The following is a 20014-nucleotide window of genomic DNA, read 5'->3' as shown; positions in this document are numbered from 1 at the left end:
GTTGCTCTTGCAGAAGACCCAGGTTCGAATCCCAGCATCCAACAACTATCCATAACTCCAGTTCCAGGGGATCCAACACCCTTCTTCTGTCCTCCACTGGCATTGCATGACATGGGTGCACTTATACACATGCAGCATAACACTCATACACATAAAATAAAAATAAATAAATCAAGAAAAGGTAAGGTTCTTTATTACTCTCACTATTGTTGATCTTTTTCAGGATTTATCTCATGGATATTAAGAAAGAAAATGTTATTGTGTGTGAATGTTTATAATATACTAACTGGAGAGAAAAGATGATTTTAAAATGTAAAAATATGCTATTATATTAAAAACTAGAGTGCAAAATACACAGAAACAATCAATGGTTATTACATCAAGCAATCAATATTTTGAGTGGTTTTTAAAATATTTCATTAGAAAGTTTCCATATTTTACAGATTTGCTTTTTTTGATTATTATTTTTGAGACAGGGTCTCCCTGTAGCCCCAACTGGCCTGGAACTCACTATGTAGACCAGACTAGCCTTGAACTCACAGAGATCCACCTGCCTCTGCCTCCCAAGTGTAGGATTAAAGGCACACGCTACCATGCCCGGCCAGATTTGCTTTATCATAGCCACTAATATTTTTTCTTATTGAAGTGAACTGGAAGGGTGGGCACGTTGGCATACTCCTGTAATCAGTCCTAGCACTAGGGAGGTGGAGGCAAGAAGATCAGGTGTTTAATGTCATCCGCAGCTCCATAAGGAGTTTGAGGCTTGCCTGGGCTACATGAGAAAAATAAAAATAATTGTACTGGGATCCTGATGTAAAATACAATACTTGTGTTTCCAAAGTATCCATGTATTAAGCATCTATTGTAATATTCAAGTATTCTAGACTTAATCATCTTGCATTAAACCTAAGCCAATTTGAAAATACTGATTCTTAATTTCTTTTTGAAGGGCATGTTGACTCTTACCTCATAAGCTTGAGAGTGAATTATAGTGAATACAAAATTCAGACCAAATCTAGCATGAGGTCATCTGTTACAGACACGTTTGTTGAAGCAGCCACAAAACATTTTACACAACCTGCTTCATAAACTTGAAATATTCATCCTGGGAATCTGTCTTGAATGTTTTAAGTTGTGTTGTAGGCTCACTTGAGGCAGATGTGACAGGGAGCCAGGGACAGAGTTTTGATCCCATGATAGTTGGTATCAGGCTGTCACAATCACCTGATGCATAGCACCCGGGCATAGGTGACATTTCTGGAGATACAGGTCACAGAGCTCACAATATGCTAATACCTTTGTGTAAAAGGTGAGGGTGCCTAAATATTTTAGACAACCACTATATCTTGAATAATTTCAGTTTCACTAATGAGAACCTTTATCTGAGATCCCGTTGATTGACAAGTTTCTAATTTTACTGATAAACCTGTTAATGACATTCAGCAGAGACTAATTACCGAAGCCTTTGGTGTACTGTAGAATCAAAGAGGTCCTTGTGGTAACTATTTCTGGGGCATGGTCTTTTAAATACACTGCCAATCCTATCTGAAGCAGGGATTTTGAACAAGGCAACCTAATGAGATCTCAAGCTACACACACACCAATATCACACTGTCTGGGTAAAGTATTTTTAGTAAAATACTGATGGAACAAACTCCAATTCCAAGCAAGGCATTATTATTTCTAATGGGAACAGAAAGCCATGGGTAAGTGCTAAGTAGTAAATCTGTAGATATGTGAGGGAACCAATGGATGGAAAACACCATAGCTCCAGTTACAGAAATAGCTGTTAAGAGCATCTATGGACAAAATGTATCTCATTAAACAAAGCTCACATGAAAGGTAATTACTTTCCTTGATTTGTTTCCTTTTTCATCACTTGTTGAGCACAATCATTAAAAATTGATACAAATTCTTATGTAAAACTGGGAAAGTATAAAAAAGGGTAATGAAGAAAATGAAAACTATTTCAAATCTCAGTTCTAGTTAACATTTTTTTAAATCCTTTCATTTTCTTCCATTTTTATAGTTTTCATAAAATTGTCTGCAGAATACACTATGTATAACTTTTTTCTATCTACAAAAGTAACACATATTGAATTCAGAAGAGAAAACTATAGAAAAAGATCTCCATAATCTCTTCACCACAGGAACCATGTTTTAATTGTTGACGCTTTCTGTCCACCAGCATAGTGCCATACTGAACAGACTGTTGTCTGCTTAATAAGTGCTCCATTAATAAAACAACTGTTTGCCTGGGCTGTACTTAGAACAAGAACATATTTTAAAACCAAACTTGCAACAGTACTTTAAAGGAAAGGAAGGAAGCAGAGCCATTTATACTAGAAAAAAAGATTATAAAGTTTACTCCTTGAGTGCTTTAGCTTTTATCACAGGAATTGATATTCTCAGCAAGAAACCTACCACCCACCCAAAATTCTATATTGCATGTCAAGACATTAAGACTGATGATTGCTATATGTCTCACAATCTAAGTTCCACATCTTTGTTTGTATTTCAGTGAAAAAGGAGGCACAGTGAACTAACTCATTAAGGCTCTAAGATCGTGACAACTCTTAATGGCATCCCATTGGGAACCACTGTTAAGCAAAAGTAGTTCTAGGATTAGAGAAGAAAGCCTGTTTGCAGTGCCCTTGCTGCTGTGTGCACTACCTCCCATGAAGTGGCATGAATGGCTTGAGATATAAATCTAGGCTTTGCGGACTAAGAGCCCTCATCAAATAGTATTTATTGGGGGTTGTGGCTGAGACATTGTTTTCCTTAGCAACCAATATAGCAGGAAATTGAATCGAAAATAGGAATTTTAACACACTAACCTTTTATGCAATGTCGTCTTAACCTAATAGCCTTAAAACTATATAGTGTGTGGAGTAGAAAACAATTTAAAAATAGTTTAAGAAGGTTGAACTCAGAACAAGTTATAATTGATGAATTATTTTTTGCCTCCGACCAGAGAGAAAGAGATTCTCTCACATACACACAGAAAGAGAGAGAGAAGAGAGAGAGGAGAGAGAGAGAGAGAGAGAGAGAGAGAGAGAGAGAGAGAGAGAATCACATGCACCTACCATTTCCTGTGTTTATAGCACACTAGTGAATCCCTTGAAATGAAGCTGAAAACTAAAGTTAGGGTTGAAAGAAGTTCGGTCTCAGAAGGTAGTGGAGATTAGAGACATTTTAGACAATTATGCAAACTCTTGTCTATAAGAAATTGTCTTCTGAGATTGAGCAGAGAAACCAGAAATGCGCTTGCAAGCAGAAAAGTTTGTCAGTGGGAGGACAGAGAGCCACTGGCTGAGAGAAGACTGGTGAGAGCCCCCAGGAACCCAGGAAGGCTGGGGCAGATCTCTGAGAAGGCTGGGAGATGAGGGGAGGGGGTCCTTGAATCCAGTGACAGATGACCTTTGATATCATAAACCACCCCACCACCACCACCACCACCCCCGTGAATAAACTGTTGAGTGAAGGGTGGAGCATTTTGCAGCTGTTAGGGAGTTCCCCTAAGTAAATAATGCGTGGAAGAAGTAAAGGTATTTGCCATGAGAATTTGAGAAAGGAAACAACCTCTTAGCCACATGGCTTGAACGGTACTGTGTTTGGTGACAGTCTAGGCTGTTGTTAAGTGCAGTGGCAAGCCTGTGAGAGCAAGCGTGCTCAGCTGAAGGGCAGTTGCAAATTCTTTGTAGTTGCTGAATTTAAACTGGGCTTAATTGTCTCCACTAGATTTATCTGATCATTCTCTATGAAAGAAAGCACTATAACAAGGAAAACCAAAAGAGAATTCTCATATTCTGTAAGTTGAATAAGTTAAAGTTGAAAAGATGAGAAAATACTGATTGATATTAAACTATTGGAGAATGTTGAAAAAAGGAAAGCAAGCATCTGCTTTTTGCTGTTTTGTTATTTTGTCTTTTTTTCTTTTGTGACAGGGTCTTGCTCTGTAGCTCAGGCTGCCCTAGAAGTCACTAAGTAACCCAGGCTGGCTTCAAACTTGACATCCTTCTGCTTTAGCACCCCAAGTGCCAGGATTACAGGTGCAGGCCACTATGCCCAGATGCAGTTATTTTATTAAAAAGTGAAAAAGTAGTATGAAGTTAGATTTGCACTGGCCTTTTCATCACTAAAGCATTGTATAAAAATATGTGGACTTATATTTCTCACTAGATTTATAGCTGTACCTCCCATATATTCTACTAAGCTTGACAGTACAAATTATTTTTACATTTAGGTCCCACCTTTTCTGTAATATATATTATACTTATGTTATATTTGTGTATATATATAAATGTATGCAGACACATGTAATAGTCCATATGCCACTAAAGCCATGTGCCAACAAAAAGTTAAAGAAATATAATTAAGCTACTTATTAAAACCTGAAAGGTATAGTAAATTTTAAAGAATATTTTCAAATGGAATTGGAGACAGAGGAAGTTTTTTTTTAGTTGTATCACTTGTCATATATGTAGCTCTGGTTAGTGTGTAAGTTTTCTGAGGGGAAGGCACAACTCATGGGTATATTCTTGCCTCCACCTGCTTGTATATATTCTTCCCTGAGGCACCTAGCCGTCTTCCACTGGAACAGAAGCATAAGCATGTGTTTTTGGCTAGAAAGAAACAGTAAGAATCTTAAAAAGACTGTCCTTTGTCCTCCCAGCCTAATCATATTTTCTCCTCTCAAAGTTTAAAGAAGAATAGATCTTTTTGCTTTCACACAAAGAAAATGACTTAAAATTTAGTTTTAAACATATGGTACCCTTCCTATAGCTACTCTGAGTTAAGGACTTAGTTTAATTCTTTCTTTGTATAACTTGAAGCTATGCTTTTCTGTTGATACTAAATATCCTAAATAAACTTACATGTCTAAATCACTTTAAATGGGTGAATGCTAATTATTTTTACCAACTGTTGTCCTCAAATTCTAATAATGCTTTTTTTCCCATAGTGCACAACGTTGGTTGTGGATAGGTTTGAATAAAAGAAGCCCAGATTTACAAGGGTCCTGGCAGTGGAGTGATCGTACACCAGTAAGTTAAAACATTCATGCTGGGGAGAGCATAGGAGGAATGTTTGTTTCAACAGCAAGTAAACTGATTGTTAAATAAAACATCCACACCTAAAATTTGGATGGAACTACAGACAACCCTCAATAGCCCAGAAGTCTTCAGCAAAAAGAATGATACTGTGCACACACTGCTGCAAAACTATATCATTTTGTCTTAGAAAGCAACAATGACCAAAATATCATTGTAGTACCAATGGAAAAGCAGAGAAAACACAGAAACAAATTCATAAATTTTCAGCCAAATGATTTCTGACATAAGTGCCAGGAATGCACAATGAAAAAGGACAGTTCCTTCAGTATGTGGTACCAGGAGAACTGCATCCTCACATGCATCCCCATATATATGCGCCTCATATAAAAAAATGAACTCCAAACACATTAAAGACGTAAAGGCAAGACTATGAAGTTACTAGAAAAAAAAAGGTAGCAGGAACTCTCCATGACATGGTCTGGATAATAATTTCTTGGAGATGACCCTAAAAGTAAAAGTAGACAAGTGGGATTACACTAAACAAGAAGTTTAGTATAACTAGTTTCTTAATTAAGAGACAGCCTACAGAATAGTAGCAAATATTCATAACCTGTATATTAAATAAGGAGCTAATATCCAAAACAGTTAAACAACTCAAAAGTCAGTAGCAAGAGAACAAATCTATTTTAAAATGGGCAGCTGGGTGTGGTGGTGCACATCTTTAGTCCTAGCACTCAAGAGGCAGAAGTAGGCGGATCTCTGTGAATTCCAGGTCAGCTGGGGCTATAGGGAGACCCTGTGTCAAAAAGGGGGGAGGGAGGAACTAGAGAAATGGCTCAATTGGTTAATTGCTTACCATGAAATTAAGAGGATCTGAGTTTGGATCCCCAGAACTTACATAAAAAGCCAGATGGGGTGTTGTACACCTGTAATCCTAGTACTGGGGAGGTGAACACTGGAGGACCTCTGGAACCTGCTGGCCAGATAGTCTTGCTGAATTGGTAAGCTCCAGAATCAGTGAGAGACTCTATCAAAATATAAGGTGTACAGTGATAGAGGATAGAGAAACATTGACCCCTGGCTGCCATGTGTATGTTCGTACGTTTGTGCACCCATACATATGTACACATATGGACACCACACATAAACACAAATTATAAATAAGGATGAAAGTACCTGAATAGACATTTCTCAAAAGAAGACATTAAATGGCAGTCAGATATGTGAGAATTCTCAGCATCGCTAATCATCATGAAAATACAAATCAGTACCCCAATAAAATAAAACATGGAGGTTCCTCAAAACACTGAAAATAGAATTACCATATAGCCCAGCAATCCCATTATTGAGTATAGCAGTAAAGGGAAATGAAATCAGTATGTGTCATGTTATGGCTGTAAGCCCACCACAGACTCGTGTATTTGAATAGTTGGTCTACAACTCTTAGAGCTATCTTGGGAGGCTGTGGAACCTTGGGGCCTAACTGGAGGTCTCTGGGGGCTGGCCCTTGCTTCTTGTCTTGTCTCTCCTTCCTTACTGATATAAAAAGCTGTCTCATGGCTGGTTCAGCCAAAAACCATTACCCCTACCCATACCTTCCCCACCATGGAAGGACTATACTTTCTCAAATTATGAACCAGATCACTGATACAGTATATTGAAAATGATATGCACAGCCCTTGTATATTATTTATAACATTGTTTATAATAGCCAAGATATGGAACCAACCTAAATCTTCAAGAATTGTGGGTTATATACACAAAGGAATACTGTTCTGCTATGAAAATATGGAATCCTATCATTTTTAATGACATAGATGAACCTGAGGTGAAAGTAGTCATTGAAATAAACTAAGTACAGAAAGATAAATGCTGCATCATCTCACTGACATGGACTCTTAAAAAGTTAATATCTCATAGAACCAGAAAATGGGCTGGGAATGGACCCCATTTTTTATTTATTTATTTTTGACCCATATGTGTGGTTTCTGTATATAGAGTCCAAAAATAAAAATTAAAAAATATTAATATTACAGATATACTGATATAGTAGTAATCTTTGGAAAGTACAGTCTTTTTTCCTAAGCTTTTGTTTGTATTTCTTTTTGCTCTCTGTCAATATTGGAAAAGCTTTCATTTTTATCATCTAAAAAAAACTAATGTAAAGAAGGAAGTATCTGTATTAAGAAAAATAATTGAGGCTGGACAGTTGGCTCAGGGATTAAGAGCACTGGCTGCTCTCACAGACGATGCAGGTTGTTTCCAGCACCCACGTGGCAGCTAACAGTTATCCTAATTCCAGTTCCAGGGGTCCGACTCCCTCTTCTGGCCTCCACAAGCATTGCATGCACATGGTGCACTTAGACACAGGCAAAGCACTCATACACAAGGGGGGGGGGGTGGCTAAGAAAACCTAAAAAAATAGTTTACATGATCTAAAGAAGTTTCAGGTGATGTTTCTAAGTGTACATTTCCCAAGTATTCAACATTTGTAGCACATTGCCTTTGTTCCCATTCATTCTAAATTCTTTCTAAATACAAGAGTCCTGACTTTTACGCTCAGATTGGAACATACCTGAGATTAATTAATCAAATAATCAGCTCAACGCCTGAAACAGCAACAAAACTTTTTTGAAAGCTGTTAATTTTCTGACTCCAGTGTGAACTTAACATACTGTTAACGCCCACTTCTTAGACTATTGACTTTGGAAACTTAAGACATTCTGACATTTCCTAAATCCTCTCATTATTTACCGTCCTGACTTGTTTTTAATGAACAATGAAAAAGTTTTCTTTCTTTGGCAGATGACCATGTTTGAGTTATTAAAGCTGCCCATATTACATCTAAATTGCAAATATTTCAACATCAGTTTTAAATCCTTAAGACTGTCTTGTCTTTTCAGCTGTCTACTGTTATCATGGAAAAGGAGTTTCAGCAGGATTATGACATCAGAGACTGTGCTGCTATCAAGGTCAGTACCACACTGGAAACTGCATTACATAAAAATCCAAGGACTGAGGTTGGCATTCAGTAGAGTGGCCGAGCACATGCTTAGCATGTGTGAAGAACTGAATTCAACCCCAAACACCCCCTACCTTCATATACACACAAATCTGGCATCATGTATGATCAGGCAACCGATCCATGGAATACCTTTTGTTCATGGAGTGTGATGTTAGGTGAAATGAGAAATAAATAAATACATGCCCAAACAGTCTAACTTACATTTCAAAAATAAAATTCATATTCAAGAAAGATTTATCATTGCTGTATAATAAGCTTTAAAGGAGTGGGTTTAGGATGGCTACAGAGAGTCAGAAGGGGAAGTCATCTCTGTGACCTGTTTCCAGAAAACGGTGGGACTTGAACTGGATCTCTGAGTGTGGATAGAGTTTGTGCAGGTGTGATAGGGCAAGAAGTAGGAGTGGAAGGAAGAGGGCCAGCAGTGAGAACAGAATACCCATTGAGAAGTTTCATTTGAAGCTACACTAGAAACAATGCAGGGAAATTAAGTTGCTGCCAAGTTAAGGCACTTGTACTTTTTTTGGTAGGCACAGGATGTTCTTTAAAGCTCTGAGAGAGGGTGACATGAACCGAGAAAGTAAGGAAGATTTTTCTTGAGATATATTTCAAGATGCAGCAGATAGGGTTGCAAGATATCACAAATGCATTGGGCATCTTCTGCAGAATCCATGTGTTTATCCATTTTATAACTGATGTACCTGGGGGTCTGAGAGGCACTGGGAGATATCAATGATAAGATACAAAGCATAGCCATCTTCACAGAACTTCCAGTGCTGTAGCAGATAAGGACAGATAAGCTGTGATACCATTTGGTAAGGACTCTGACAGGTAAAATGCAAGATACATACAAAGGTGTGGTTATTGTGAATGAACAATGATGACAGTGTTATGATGACAGTGCTTATGGATCCTTTATGAATGAGGCACTGAGCAAGGGATGTTGCATATATTATCACTTAATATGTACACAATCTTGAGAAGTAGGTACTATTACCAAAATTATCATAGCAAGAAAGAAATTTGAGCTTTGAGTAACATCCCCAGTGTTAGATGGTGTTAGAACTGAAACTTAAACCCACATATCCAGATCTAGTATACTTAGCCACTGTGCTGTGTGATAAGTCATTCATAGAAACAGGCATAAGTGATGACTTACAAAGAATTTGATACTCTGACCTAGGTAAATCCAACCTCAAATCTAGAAAATAGAGTTGGGGGGGGTGTTTAAAAAAGCCATGGAGTGTGGTGGTACATGCCTTTAATCCCAGCACTTGAGAGGCAGAGGCAGGCGGATCTCTGTGCTGTGAGTTCAAGGCTAGCTTGGTCTACATAGTGAGTTCCAGGACAGCTGGGGCTTCAGGGAGACCCTGTCTCACCAAAAAAAAAAAAAAAAAAAAAAAAAAAAAAAAAGCACAAGGGCAAGATATGGATTTGATGGACTCACCAATACAAAAAGTAAAAGAAAGCAAAAGATGAGGGGACACCCGTATAACACCTTAAGAAAGTGGGTCAGAAATGTAGAAAGGTATAAATAAAAATTGAAACAACACTTCAAAGTAATTCTCATGACAGTCATGTCGTTTTATAGGATTTATAGCACAGAACAAGTGAAAACTGTGTTTGAAATGTATATAGTGATAGATGAATTGGGTCAATCAGGAGAAAGCACCAGGACAGAGATAAAACTCCAGCGGGATAGAGTTTATCAGCAGAGAAAAATCACATGGGACAATTCCTTTTGGGATAGGGAAGTTGTCAGCCCACAGGTTGTGGGTTGGGGGTCCTTAGAGGGGGGTTTGGGGAATGCGGAAGGCAGAAAGATTTTTTTTTTTTAAGTTAGGCAGGAGAGAGGGAGCCCAGGGCTTATCAGAACAGCTTCTGTTAAAACTGCCCCCTTCCGTCCCCTTCCGTCAGCCAGGATCTGGGTTATAGGGTAAGGAGTCTCTACATTGTAAAACTTATCAGGGGAAATAGATCCGGAGTGCAGGAGCCTGTTCTGCTTCCAAGATCATCAAAGGAGACACAGGCTGTCTTTGACCAAAAGGTTCAGAGAGTCTGCTTATCTTGTCTTCAAAGACCAGGGTGCTTATTAAGTCAGTTCCTGCATTCTCAGGTACTTGCAAAACCATGAGGCCCTGTTGGGGTGGGGGCTGCTGTAGATCTGAACCCTAACACATAGAACTCCATGTATGAAGAGATTTGAAAAACAATAGAAGGGATGTTGATAGAGCCAGCATCAGGGAAAAGCACAGCCAGGGCCATGCCCTGCAGTACAAAGCCTCTCCCATCACAATACCCACAAATTTGGCCCTAAGAGAAAAGAACCTAAAAGTGATGGAGGCCCTCCCAGGTCATGCCTTCCCTTTCCTTCCCTGTTCTGGACCATGTGCAGATGGGTCACATCCTCAAAGTGACTGAGAAGTACCAAAGGACCTGGGCTGCTGGACCCAGGCATTTATGATGCTTTCTGATCAGCTCTGATCTCAGTCTGGCTTGGATAACATCAAAATAAGAAATCTTTTCTACTTTTTGGTCTTTCCCAAATTTTAAAAGTGCAAGATGCTCAACGTATATTGTATACTTGCCTGAAATGTCCTTCTGTAACACAGTACCATACAGAATGAATATATACAAGGGAAAATTTTATTGTAATTTTTTAAAATGGAAAAATGTGCAAGAGTCTAAAGTTTCATGTCAACAAAAAGAGAGAAAAAGGCCAATCATCATTAGCATTTGGGACATAAACACAACTTTATGTTTCCTTTGTCCCTGCCTTTGGGAAACTCTTGCTCCAGCAGTTACTGTTTAGACATTTCATTTCTCATCTGCTTATTTTTACAAATATCTTGGGTGCCAGAGCTAAAGCAGAGCTGAGGACCATAGTTTATGGTGCTTCCAAAGAGCTACAGCAGTTTCAGAATACTCTTCATTCTGCTTCCTCCTTTAGGTAATTGACAGGCCATGGCGAAGGAGCTGGTATTTCCATGATGACAGAGAATTTGTTAATTTGAGGCCTTTTGCTTGTGATGCAAAACTTGAATGGGTGTGCCAGATTCCTAAAGGTAAGTGCTGGTTGGTCCCTTTTGACACCTCCTCCATTTAACCTTGTGAGTGCTGAGCTAGAAGCGCCTAAGAGCGGCTTCCTCTGCAAATGGATTTGTCAGAAGTTACGTACCCCTGCTGCCTGACTTCCATTTCTGGTAGAAGTCTAGCTTATTAAAACTTGTTTCAGTAATTGAATTCAAACAATTCAAACAATTCTTTGATCATGGAAGAATTTGTATAAAAAATAAAATATAAAACTTGCTTCAAGAGATCAGATTTGGGGATGAAAGATTATTTTACTGGAAGGAAAGGTGCCGTAGAAAGGTTCACTCTTTTATGTGATGCAGTATGGACTGCATAATGAAGATGATTCTAGGGATAATCAAGAAATCAAAATTTGTCAGGTCCTTGTACAATTTAACAGGATTTTCAGTGAAGTCCAAACTGCTAATACTTTATGTGTTAAGTTTTGTAGCGCAGAATACAGGAACAATAAGAGAGAAAGAGACCACACCTGACCTCAGATGAGACTGCGTTTATTCAAGCACAGCGAGTGACAGCAGCCTTCCTGCATGATGGAAGCAACTGTACTGGGTATCAGAAGTTAGAGATCACATAGGAGCTAGGGCACAGGAAGCAGATGCAGCTGCAGGGGTCTACGTGTCTTATTTTCTGGAGCCCCTTGCTCAAAGGACAGGCTGTCTTGAGCAAGAGCCTGTCTCCAACACTGAGTTTCAGGAGTGGCCAGCCCCAAAGTAATTTATCGATAAGGTTTAGTAGCTTGCCCAGAGGCAGCTAAAATCAGCAACAGTTTCAGAGGACTGCTGGTTTTCTGCAACAGAGGCATTCTATCATTATGCAAATTCAAAGTCAAGAAACGAGTTAGAAATGGAAAAAAAATTAAAACTGTAAAAAACAAAAAGAGAGAGAAGAGAAAAGAAATGAGTTAGAATGACAGTACAACCAGCCTGCAATGACCAAAAAAAAAAAGAGCAGGCGAGGCCTGGCAGCACACACCTACCTGTAGTTCCTGTTCTCAGCCGCTGAGACAGGATTGCAGCTTGGAGGTCAGCCTGTGCTGCAGAGCAAGAACCTGTCTGAAAAGATCAAGGGCTTTGAATGTAATTTAGTGCTAGAAGGCTTGCCTAGCATGGACAAGACTCTGGGTTTGATTCCTGAGACCACGGGAAATAAAGAGGTGAGTAGGAGGAAAAAAGAGAGAGGGCAGGGGTGGCGGGAGATTTAAGTATCCTTTCATCCAACTTTTTAGTAAGAAAATGCCAAGGAAATAATTAAGAAAAACATTAATATTTCACCTCCCAAATTCATATTAAGCAGACATTGAATGGATTAATTAGTTAAAACACACAGGAAGTTCTAAAATGAATTTCTGGACTTAATATAAATAGAACATTGAAACTAAAAGTATATTCTTTTATAAATTCACACACAAAAATTTAAACAAGTTTGCATCATTGAATTGCCCATTTGAATATTGTGTCTTACCCTAAAAAAGGGCTACCATGTTGATTTTGAAAAGCTTCAGCTGTAACATCAAGCACAATTGTCATATCTCTCATCAAAGAGTGTGTCTGTATGTATGTGTGTGTCTCTGTGTGTGTATGTGTCTGTGTGTGTGTGTCTGTGTCTGTGTGTGTCTGTGTCTGTGTATGTTGGCAGGGTTTTCCTAAGGAGATATTACACATTGTGATTCCTGATTTTTTATTAACCAGCTACAACCACCTGTAATTCCAGCTCCAGAGGATCCAACACCTTGGGCATCTGTAGGCACCTACACTCATGTACACATACCTACACACAGACACACATGCATACACATAATTTAAAGTAAGATATAATTTTTTTTAAAAAAAAAGAATGTTGGGAAATAATTCCTGATTTAACAAGGGCAACCTCAGTAATGACAAACCAATAACATGGGAAATAGTATGAGAAAGAGAAGAGAGACAGAGACGAGAGAATATGAAGTGAATTAACTGACCTAACAAATCTAAACCAGTTAACCAAATAAATCTTTCACCATGTAGAAACCAAAATGTCTGGGAGAAATAGAGGAAGGATGGAGTATTTGAGGGAAGGGGAGGGGAAATGAAAAGACAAAAACCTGATCATTTGAAAGAATTCCCCGATCTTTTGAAGCGTTCCACGATTAACAAATGCAGGGTGGACTTTAAAGGTTCCCCTTCCAATGCATTACATTCACCTAACCAAATGTTTTTCTTGGTTATTAGAGCAGCCAAAGTCTGCTCAGCTTGTATCACTGTCAAGTTTAGTTAGTTTTCTTATAGAAATCTCGGTAATGGGGACTGGAGAAATGATTCAGAGGTTAAGAGCACTGGCTGCACTTGCAGAGGACCCAGGTTGGATTCCCAGCACCCACATGGTGGCTAGCAGCTGTCTGTAATTCCAGTTCCAGGGGGTCCAACACCCTCTTCTGTCCTCCGTGGGCATTGTACAACATGGGTGCACTTCTATACATGCAGGCAATACACTCATACACATAAAAGAAAAATAACAAAAATCTCAGTAACCAGGGTCACCAGTGAAGCCTTTTCACTCTTTTCTTTTTCTTTCCCTGTTCTAATTAGTCTTTTCTTTAAAGGAATATTTTGACAGCTTGTGAATTTCAAGTAGCCATAATCTCTATGGATAGATAATAGGGGGTTTTTTTGTATTTTTTGTTTGATTTTGTATTTGTTGTTTGGTTTTTTTGGTTGGTTGGTTGGTGTTTTGTTTTGTTTTTTGTTTTTTTTGTTTTTTTTGGGTTTTTTGGTCTCTTTGAAACAGGGTCTCCCTGTAGCCCCAGGTGGCCTGGAACTCACTGTGTTGATTAGGCTGGCCTTGAAGTCACAGAGATCTGCCTGCCTCTGCCTCCCAAGTGCTGGGACCACAGGCATGTGCCACCATGCCCAGCTAGGTAATAATTTTAACATTCTTTTTTAACTGAGAAAACTGTCAAAAATAAGACTCATAAAATGTTCTTAAGGAAATTATCTCTAATGCCTCCACCCAAACAAAGCTATTTTTTATTATATTTTTTGATATCTTAAACATATGTATATGTTTATAATCTTTTATGAAAACGCTTGTGTTCTGTCTTTGTTACTCATATAGAAATATTTGAAAATCAAACATAGCTTCCCCAACACACAAAGATCAGAAGTCTGCCAAGATTACACCCAGGAAACTAGATATATTTTAACTTCCTTGCAGCACTATTGATAGAAATTACTCAATAGGAAGAAAGCTGGCTCAAAGAGAAAAACTACAGACACCTGATGTGTAAGCAGTACTCTGAGGAGGGGCTACTGATGCTTCAGGGCCCAAGGTCACATGAAATTACAAACAGCTATTTTATCTTGTAATTTCTAACACTATATTTTTACTTGACGCTAGTGTGATCTGCAGATGGGAAGCCAGGGAATCCTATGAGGACAGTTGTGTGCCTGGAACTATCCAGGGACCCCTCAGGGATGTTCGTGTGACCTTTCACAGGGTAGAAAGTTGAGACTCAGGGAGTCAAGCATTTCATCAGAGCACGGCAGCGGCAAACGCGTGCAGGCGTTTGGACGCCCAACTTCCAAGCCCCATAATTCTATGGAGCATACCGTATTTCCTGTTTCCCTTTAGGGATCCTGAGTGACTTTTCTTATTTCCTCCCAGTTTTGTTTCACCTTCTCAGAAGATTCAAAATTACACCACTGTACTTTTTTCGAACACTATTTCAGGAGTCAATAAAATCTACTGCCCCACATTTACAGATGAGATCGGCAGATTCCATTTGATGGAGAAGTGCTTTCTGAGTAACTTCATCCTGTGGTGCTGATCCTTGCTGCATATCCCTTGGTGCTTGTGTGTAATGGTACAAAGTCACCATTCACTACTTCTACTTTTTAATTGTTAGCCTTATTTTACCCATCTAGTCTTCCTTTGTGACTTCCTTAACACAAAGTAAAAGACTTCTAGTAATTTTTTTCTTTCTTTCTTTTGTTCTTTCTTTCTGTCTCTCTCTCTTTCATCTTTCTTTTCTTCTAATGGGGATTGAACCCATGATCTTGAACATGCTAAGCAAGTGCTTTACCACTGAAGTACATCTCCAGCCCTGGACTACTGGCAATATTTTATTAATATACAATAGATCTTTCTTTTTAAAAGATTGCACTAAGACATCTTTAGCATAAACCCTGCAAAATTTAACTCAGATGATCCTAACTTGACATTAAATGATTTGGTAAGAAACAAACAAGTCTCCACAATACTGTATATTGTCTTAGTGGCTCCACATACAAGATGCCTTGATTTGTAATCCAATACTAACCATAAACTCTTTCTTCCTTTCTTATACAGGCAGCACCCCCAAAATCCCCGAGTGGTACAATCCAGGTAAGTTGAGTAAACCAAACCTTAGCTAAAGCTGCTTTGATCTTTTTTGATAATGTATGTAGTAAGTGCCATTTCTTCTCTTCCACATCAAGTGGAATTTCCCCAGGCAGCAGAGGTGGGTGGACAATTCGGAATGAGGTGACAGAGCTGGGTTTTCCTTCTCTGTGAGCGTAGGAAAATGAAGTTGCTGGTCCCGAAATCACCAGTTCCTTGTAGTCAGCACTTCTCCAGACCAGAGAACCATGGATCTCAATGGGTTACTATGTTAAACTGACTTAGATAATCAACTTAAGAAGAGAAAAGGCTTATTTTGGCTCACAATTTTGGAATTTCAGCTGGTAGTCTACAGCATTTATGAAAATTTTGGGACATACCCCATGCTTAAAGCGTATAGTTTGTCATAGTCCTAACTCTGATCTTCTTCTTTAGAGCGTGCTGGAATTCATGGGCCTCCAGTTATAATTGAAGGAAGTGAATATTGGTTTGTTGCTGATCCTCACTTAAACTACGAAGAAGCCGTCCTATACTGTGCTAGCAATCACAGCTTTCTTGCTACAATAACATCTTTTACAGGACTAAGAGCCATCAAAAACAAAATAGCAAATGTAATTTAAACAAATGGATTTAAATTTTTTCTTTTTATATCTATTCTGCTAAAATAGTTCTAAAATCTGCAAAAGCTAAATCTTATCTAAAGCATAGTCATACATGCCTAAAATCTGGCACTTGGAAGGCTGAGACAGGAAAATTGCAAGTTTGAGGCCAGGCCAGCCTAAACTACACATATAGCAAGACTCTATCCAACAGGGGGTGGGGAGGTAAATGCTCCTATAAAATACGATTTGCCTCATACCATCCAACAATCGTTGTTTAATGCTATAAAGTTTAAATAGACTTGCTTAATGTTTTAAAATATATATTAATAGTAAATATCAATTTAGGAGATTAGCCTCAGTAGAGAATGTAAATAATCCTTATTATTTATTTCTAAAACTTAACTTTATACTTAGCTTTCTGTTTCTATAATAAATAAATTGACAAAATAGTTCTAGGAGAGAAAAATAGTATCATTAAAAAATTTGTAATTAACCATAATAAGACAATGAATGCCCAATTAATGTATTAGTCTAAATATGTATGACTATAATTATAGCAGTCATTTTCTGTAATTAAAATAGAGCCTGTGAATATGCAAAGCAGAACGTTTGAAATTACTTTTTGGTGAAAGTAATTTTTGATCCTCTATATAATTTTTTAAAATAGGGCTGGGCGTGGTCACGCACACCTTTAATCCCAGCACTTGGGAGGCAGAGGCAGGTGAATCTCTGGGAGTTCAAGGCCAGCCTGGTCTACATAGTGAATTCCAGGACCGCTGGGGCTACAAGGAGACCCTGTCTCAAAAAGACCAAAAAAAAAAAAAAAAAAATCGTTGAATAGTTGGAAATTGTCATGATTTGTGGTTTTAACAAAGTGGAAGGTTTATGTAAAACTCTTGCAGACAATCAAGCATGTCAGGATGAGCATTTGTTTTGTTTTTCAGATCTCTGGTGAAGAACAGAAGTGGTGGATAAAAACTAATGAGAATCCAGTTGATCATTATTTTATGCGGTATGTAATGTCTTTAATGCTGACTCCTCTTCATAAATTTATCAAAAAAGAAGCAGTCCCTAATTCCCCTGACCAAGTAGATTATTTTTTAGTATTTTATTTATTATTTTATGTATATGAGTATATTGCCTGCATGTAAATGCACCCATAGCATGCAAAGCCCATGGAGGTCAGTAAAGGGCATTGGATCCCCTGGAACTGGAGTTAATGGACAGTTGTTAGCTGCTATGGTGCTGGGAACTGAACCCAGGTCCTCTGCAAGAGCAGCCAGTGCTCTTAACTGCTAAGACAGCTCTCCAGCCCCAGATTGCAGTTTCTATGCAGTTTTAAACATTAATCCATAAATTGCCTACATTTAACAAACCAAGTTCCTTTGGTATGTTAGTATCAAGAAAAGAAAAGTGGTCAGGTGGTGGTACATGCCTTTAAAAAAATCTCAGCACTTGGGAGGCAGAAGCAAGTGGATCTCTGTCTATATAGCAAGTTCCAGGCCAGCTGGCACTACAGGGAGACCCTAAAAAAAAAAAAAAAAAGGCAAAATAATGTCATTTACATTAAATTGGGAATTAAAATAACATGGTAAAAAATGGAATGGGACATGTAATTACACTGTGAGTTGTCACATCTCTTAACTTTCTTTCAGCTCACGACATCCATGGCACCACTTTCCCATGACATTTGGAGATGAATGCTTGCACATGTCTGCCAAAACATGGCTTATTGGTAACATTAATTCCAACTCTCTGATACTGGTCATGTAATAATATGTGAACTTCAGATTCAGTTACCGCCTTAATCTTGTTTGCTTTTTGAGTGTGTGTTTGGTAGTTGCATCTCAACTTACTGTTAATAACAATAGCTCAAATTCCAAATGCAAATAAAAGCTCTTTCCAATGTGAATATTTTACTTCCTTTATGTTAAAGCAATGAATTCAAACTAAACTTACCACTTTCATAATTGATAGGCATCTAGATAAATTGACAAATCAAATATGCAGCAGGTCTGTATCCCCTCACTAGACTTCACTATGAACTATGTTCCTATGTGTTGGTATCATTCTTCAGATAGTGTAGTTATAACAAACATGCTTTTTTACAGGCGATATTGGTGTAGTATAAGCTACTGATAAGAAAAACAGTAGTGGACAGAAATGACTAGTGAAGGAAGAGGATATATTGGGAAAGAATGATTTAACGATCCTTTCCTGGGGCCAAGGGTAGACCCAGACTGCTGATCATTCAATCCCTAGCACCAAAAACAGTACAATAAGCTTTTTTTACTAGTAGGTTGTTTTGGGTTTTTTTTGTTTCTTTAATGTACTGAATGATACATTTTCATCATTGCAATTCTGATTCTTTTTCAGACTTAAGTAAACGAGCAGACTGTAATGCCAAGTTGCCCTTCATCTGTGAAAAATATAATGTATCTTCATTAGAGAAATATAGTCCAGATTCTGCAGCTAAAGTACAGTGTTCTGGGGAATGGATTCCTTTTCAGAATAAGGTAAAAAGAGAATTGCTGCACCATGTGAACAACGTCTTTATGCTGGCAGAGTGGCCTATGGTAGAAAGGCATCCCATCAGATACTTCTCCGTGATGACCTCACACATGTCAGTGTCCCTCTTGAGTCTCTGTTGTCAGAAGCACAGGGGTTATCCAAAGCCAGCTCTAAAGTTGGTCATACCTGCAGGTCTTTTCATTCTATTGTTCCCAACACCAAAGTTACTGAAGTCAATCTGCCAGTGGCTAACAATCCACTGACCACAACTAGCTCCATGGCACTTGGAAACTGACTCCATTTAAAGCTACTGTTTTCTTGTCCCCAAAAGGAGAAAATTCAAGCAGCATCTGCCAAGGAAGTTAGGTCAGCTTTTCCCAAACTGCTCTACAGAGACTATACATCTACTACTGAATATTTATCATTCATTTGGCTCCATGTGGGAGTTATGATGAAATGGGTATTAGAAGTGCTCCATTCTGTGCCTTCCTCTTTGAGATGCATAATCCACTCTGGTAATATGTAAATGACATGAGATGCATTGGGCTGCCCGAAAAAAATTATCACAGAATGCTGATATTTATATTAACATTTGTTATATTAGTATATGATGTTTATTACTCTCTCACTTAAAAGAATTCTAAAGGTGAGCAGGCCAGGCTGGTGTGAAACTCCACAGTCTTCAGCAGCAGGCTTCTTTGTTTTATGTAAGGTTTGTCTGCTGGAGTTCAGTGTGGTTCTTCTGGGATCCTTTCTAAAAACTACCCGGTGACTCTGCCTGTACTTCATTGACTCATCCAGTCTTCAAGAAGGCTGAAAAAATATGGAATGATTCAGTGTGGTGGAAATTGAACCCAGGGCCTCACATACACTAGGCATTGTAGCTCTAGCACTGAACTATATTTCCAGCCACATTTTGATTTTAAAAAATTAGGATAATCTTTCTAATTCCCCAAGGTACTGAGATTATGCTATTAAAATGTCTTGCCAAGAGAAAAAGAAACATTTTCTCTCAAAATGTATTTGATATTATAAAGTGATGATTAAGGGCCCAGATTTTGACGTCAAATAGAATAGAGTCAGAATGTGACCTTGCTGTTTTGTGGTTGGTTATTTCTACTAAGGGTCAAGTTACTTAACTCTCTTATTTCTAGTTTTCTCATTTGTTTTGAGAATTAAATGAGATAATAACACAAAAATTGCTTAGTATATAAAAACACTCAATAAATGAGAATTTTTTAGAATATAAGAAATACCCAGTAAATGAGAAGTTTTAAAATCCATTCCGTAGTTGTTTATATTGAAGTATGGATTTGCAATCTTGTGATACTACTTTGTAACTGTCCATATTTCACAGATGAAATTAGCAGCCTTCTAAA

The 20014-nt window shown here is 38.2% G+C and overlaps 1 protein-coding gene across 3 annotated transcripts in view; it reads left to right on the top strand.

The window, feature by feature from the left end:
* Positions 1–20014, top strand: part of LOC103744080 (lymphocyte antigen 75) — a 148084-nt gene that overhangs the window by 41372 nt on the left and 86698 nt on the right. For all 3 annotated transcript variants that reach the window (XM_008845737.3, XM_029569689.1, XM_008845738.3), the window contains exons 14-21: positions 4964–5045; positions 7958–8026; positions 11027–11141; positions 15493–15528; positions 15958–16133; positions 17069–17136; positions 17780–17859; positions 18501–18640. In XM_008845737.3, coding sequence (XP_008843959.1) covers positions 4964–5045; positions 7958–8026; positions 11027–11141; positions 15493–15528; positions 15958–16133; positions 17069–17136; positions 17780–17859; positions 18501–18640 — 766 coding nt within the window. The remainder of the gene's footprint in view (positions 1–4963; positions 5046–7957; positions 8027–11026; positions 11142–15492; positions 15529–15957; positions 16134–17068; positions 17137–17779; positions 17860–18500; positions 18641–20014) is intronic.

The sequence above is a fragment of the Nannospalax galili genome, unplaced genomic scaffold (assembly GCF_000622305.1).
Source record: "Nannospalax galili isolate Female #2095 unplaced genomic scaffold, S.galili_v1.0 scaffold540, whole genome shotgun sequence".
Classification (NCBI taxonomy): Eukaryota; Metazoa; Chordata; class Mammalia; order Rodentia; family Spalacidae; genus Nannospalax; species Nannospalax galili.
The sequence above is the reverse complement of the archived record's forward strand: the minus strand, read 5'-3'. Positions and strand labels throughout refer to the sequence as shown.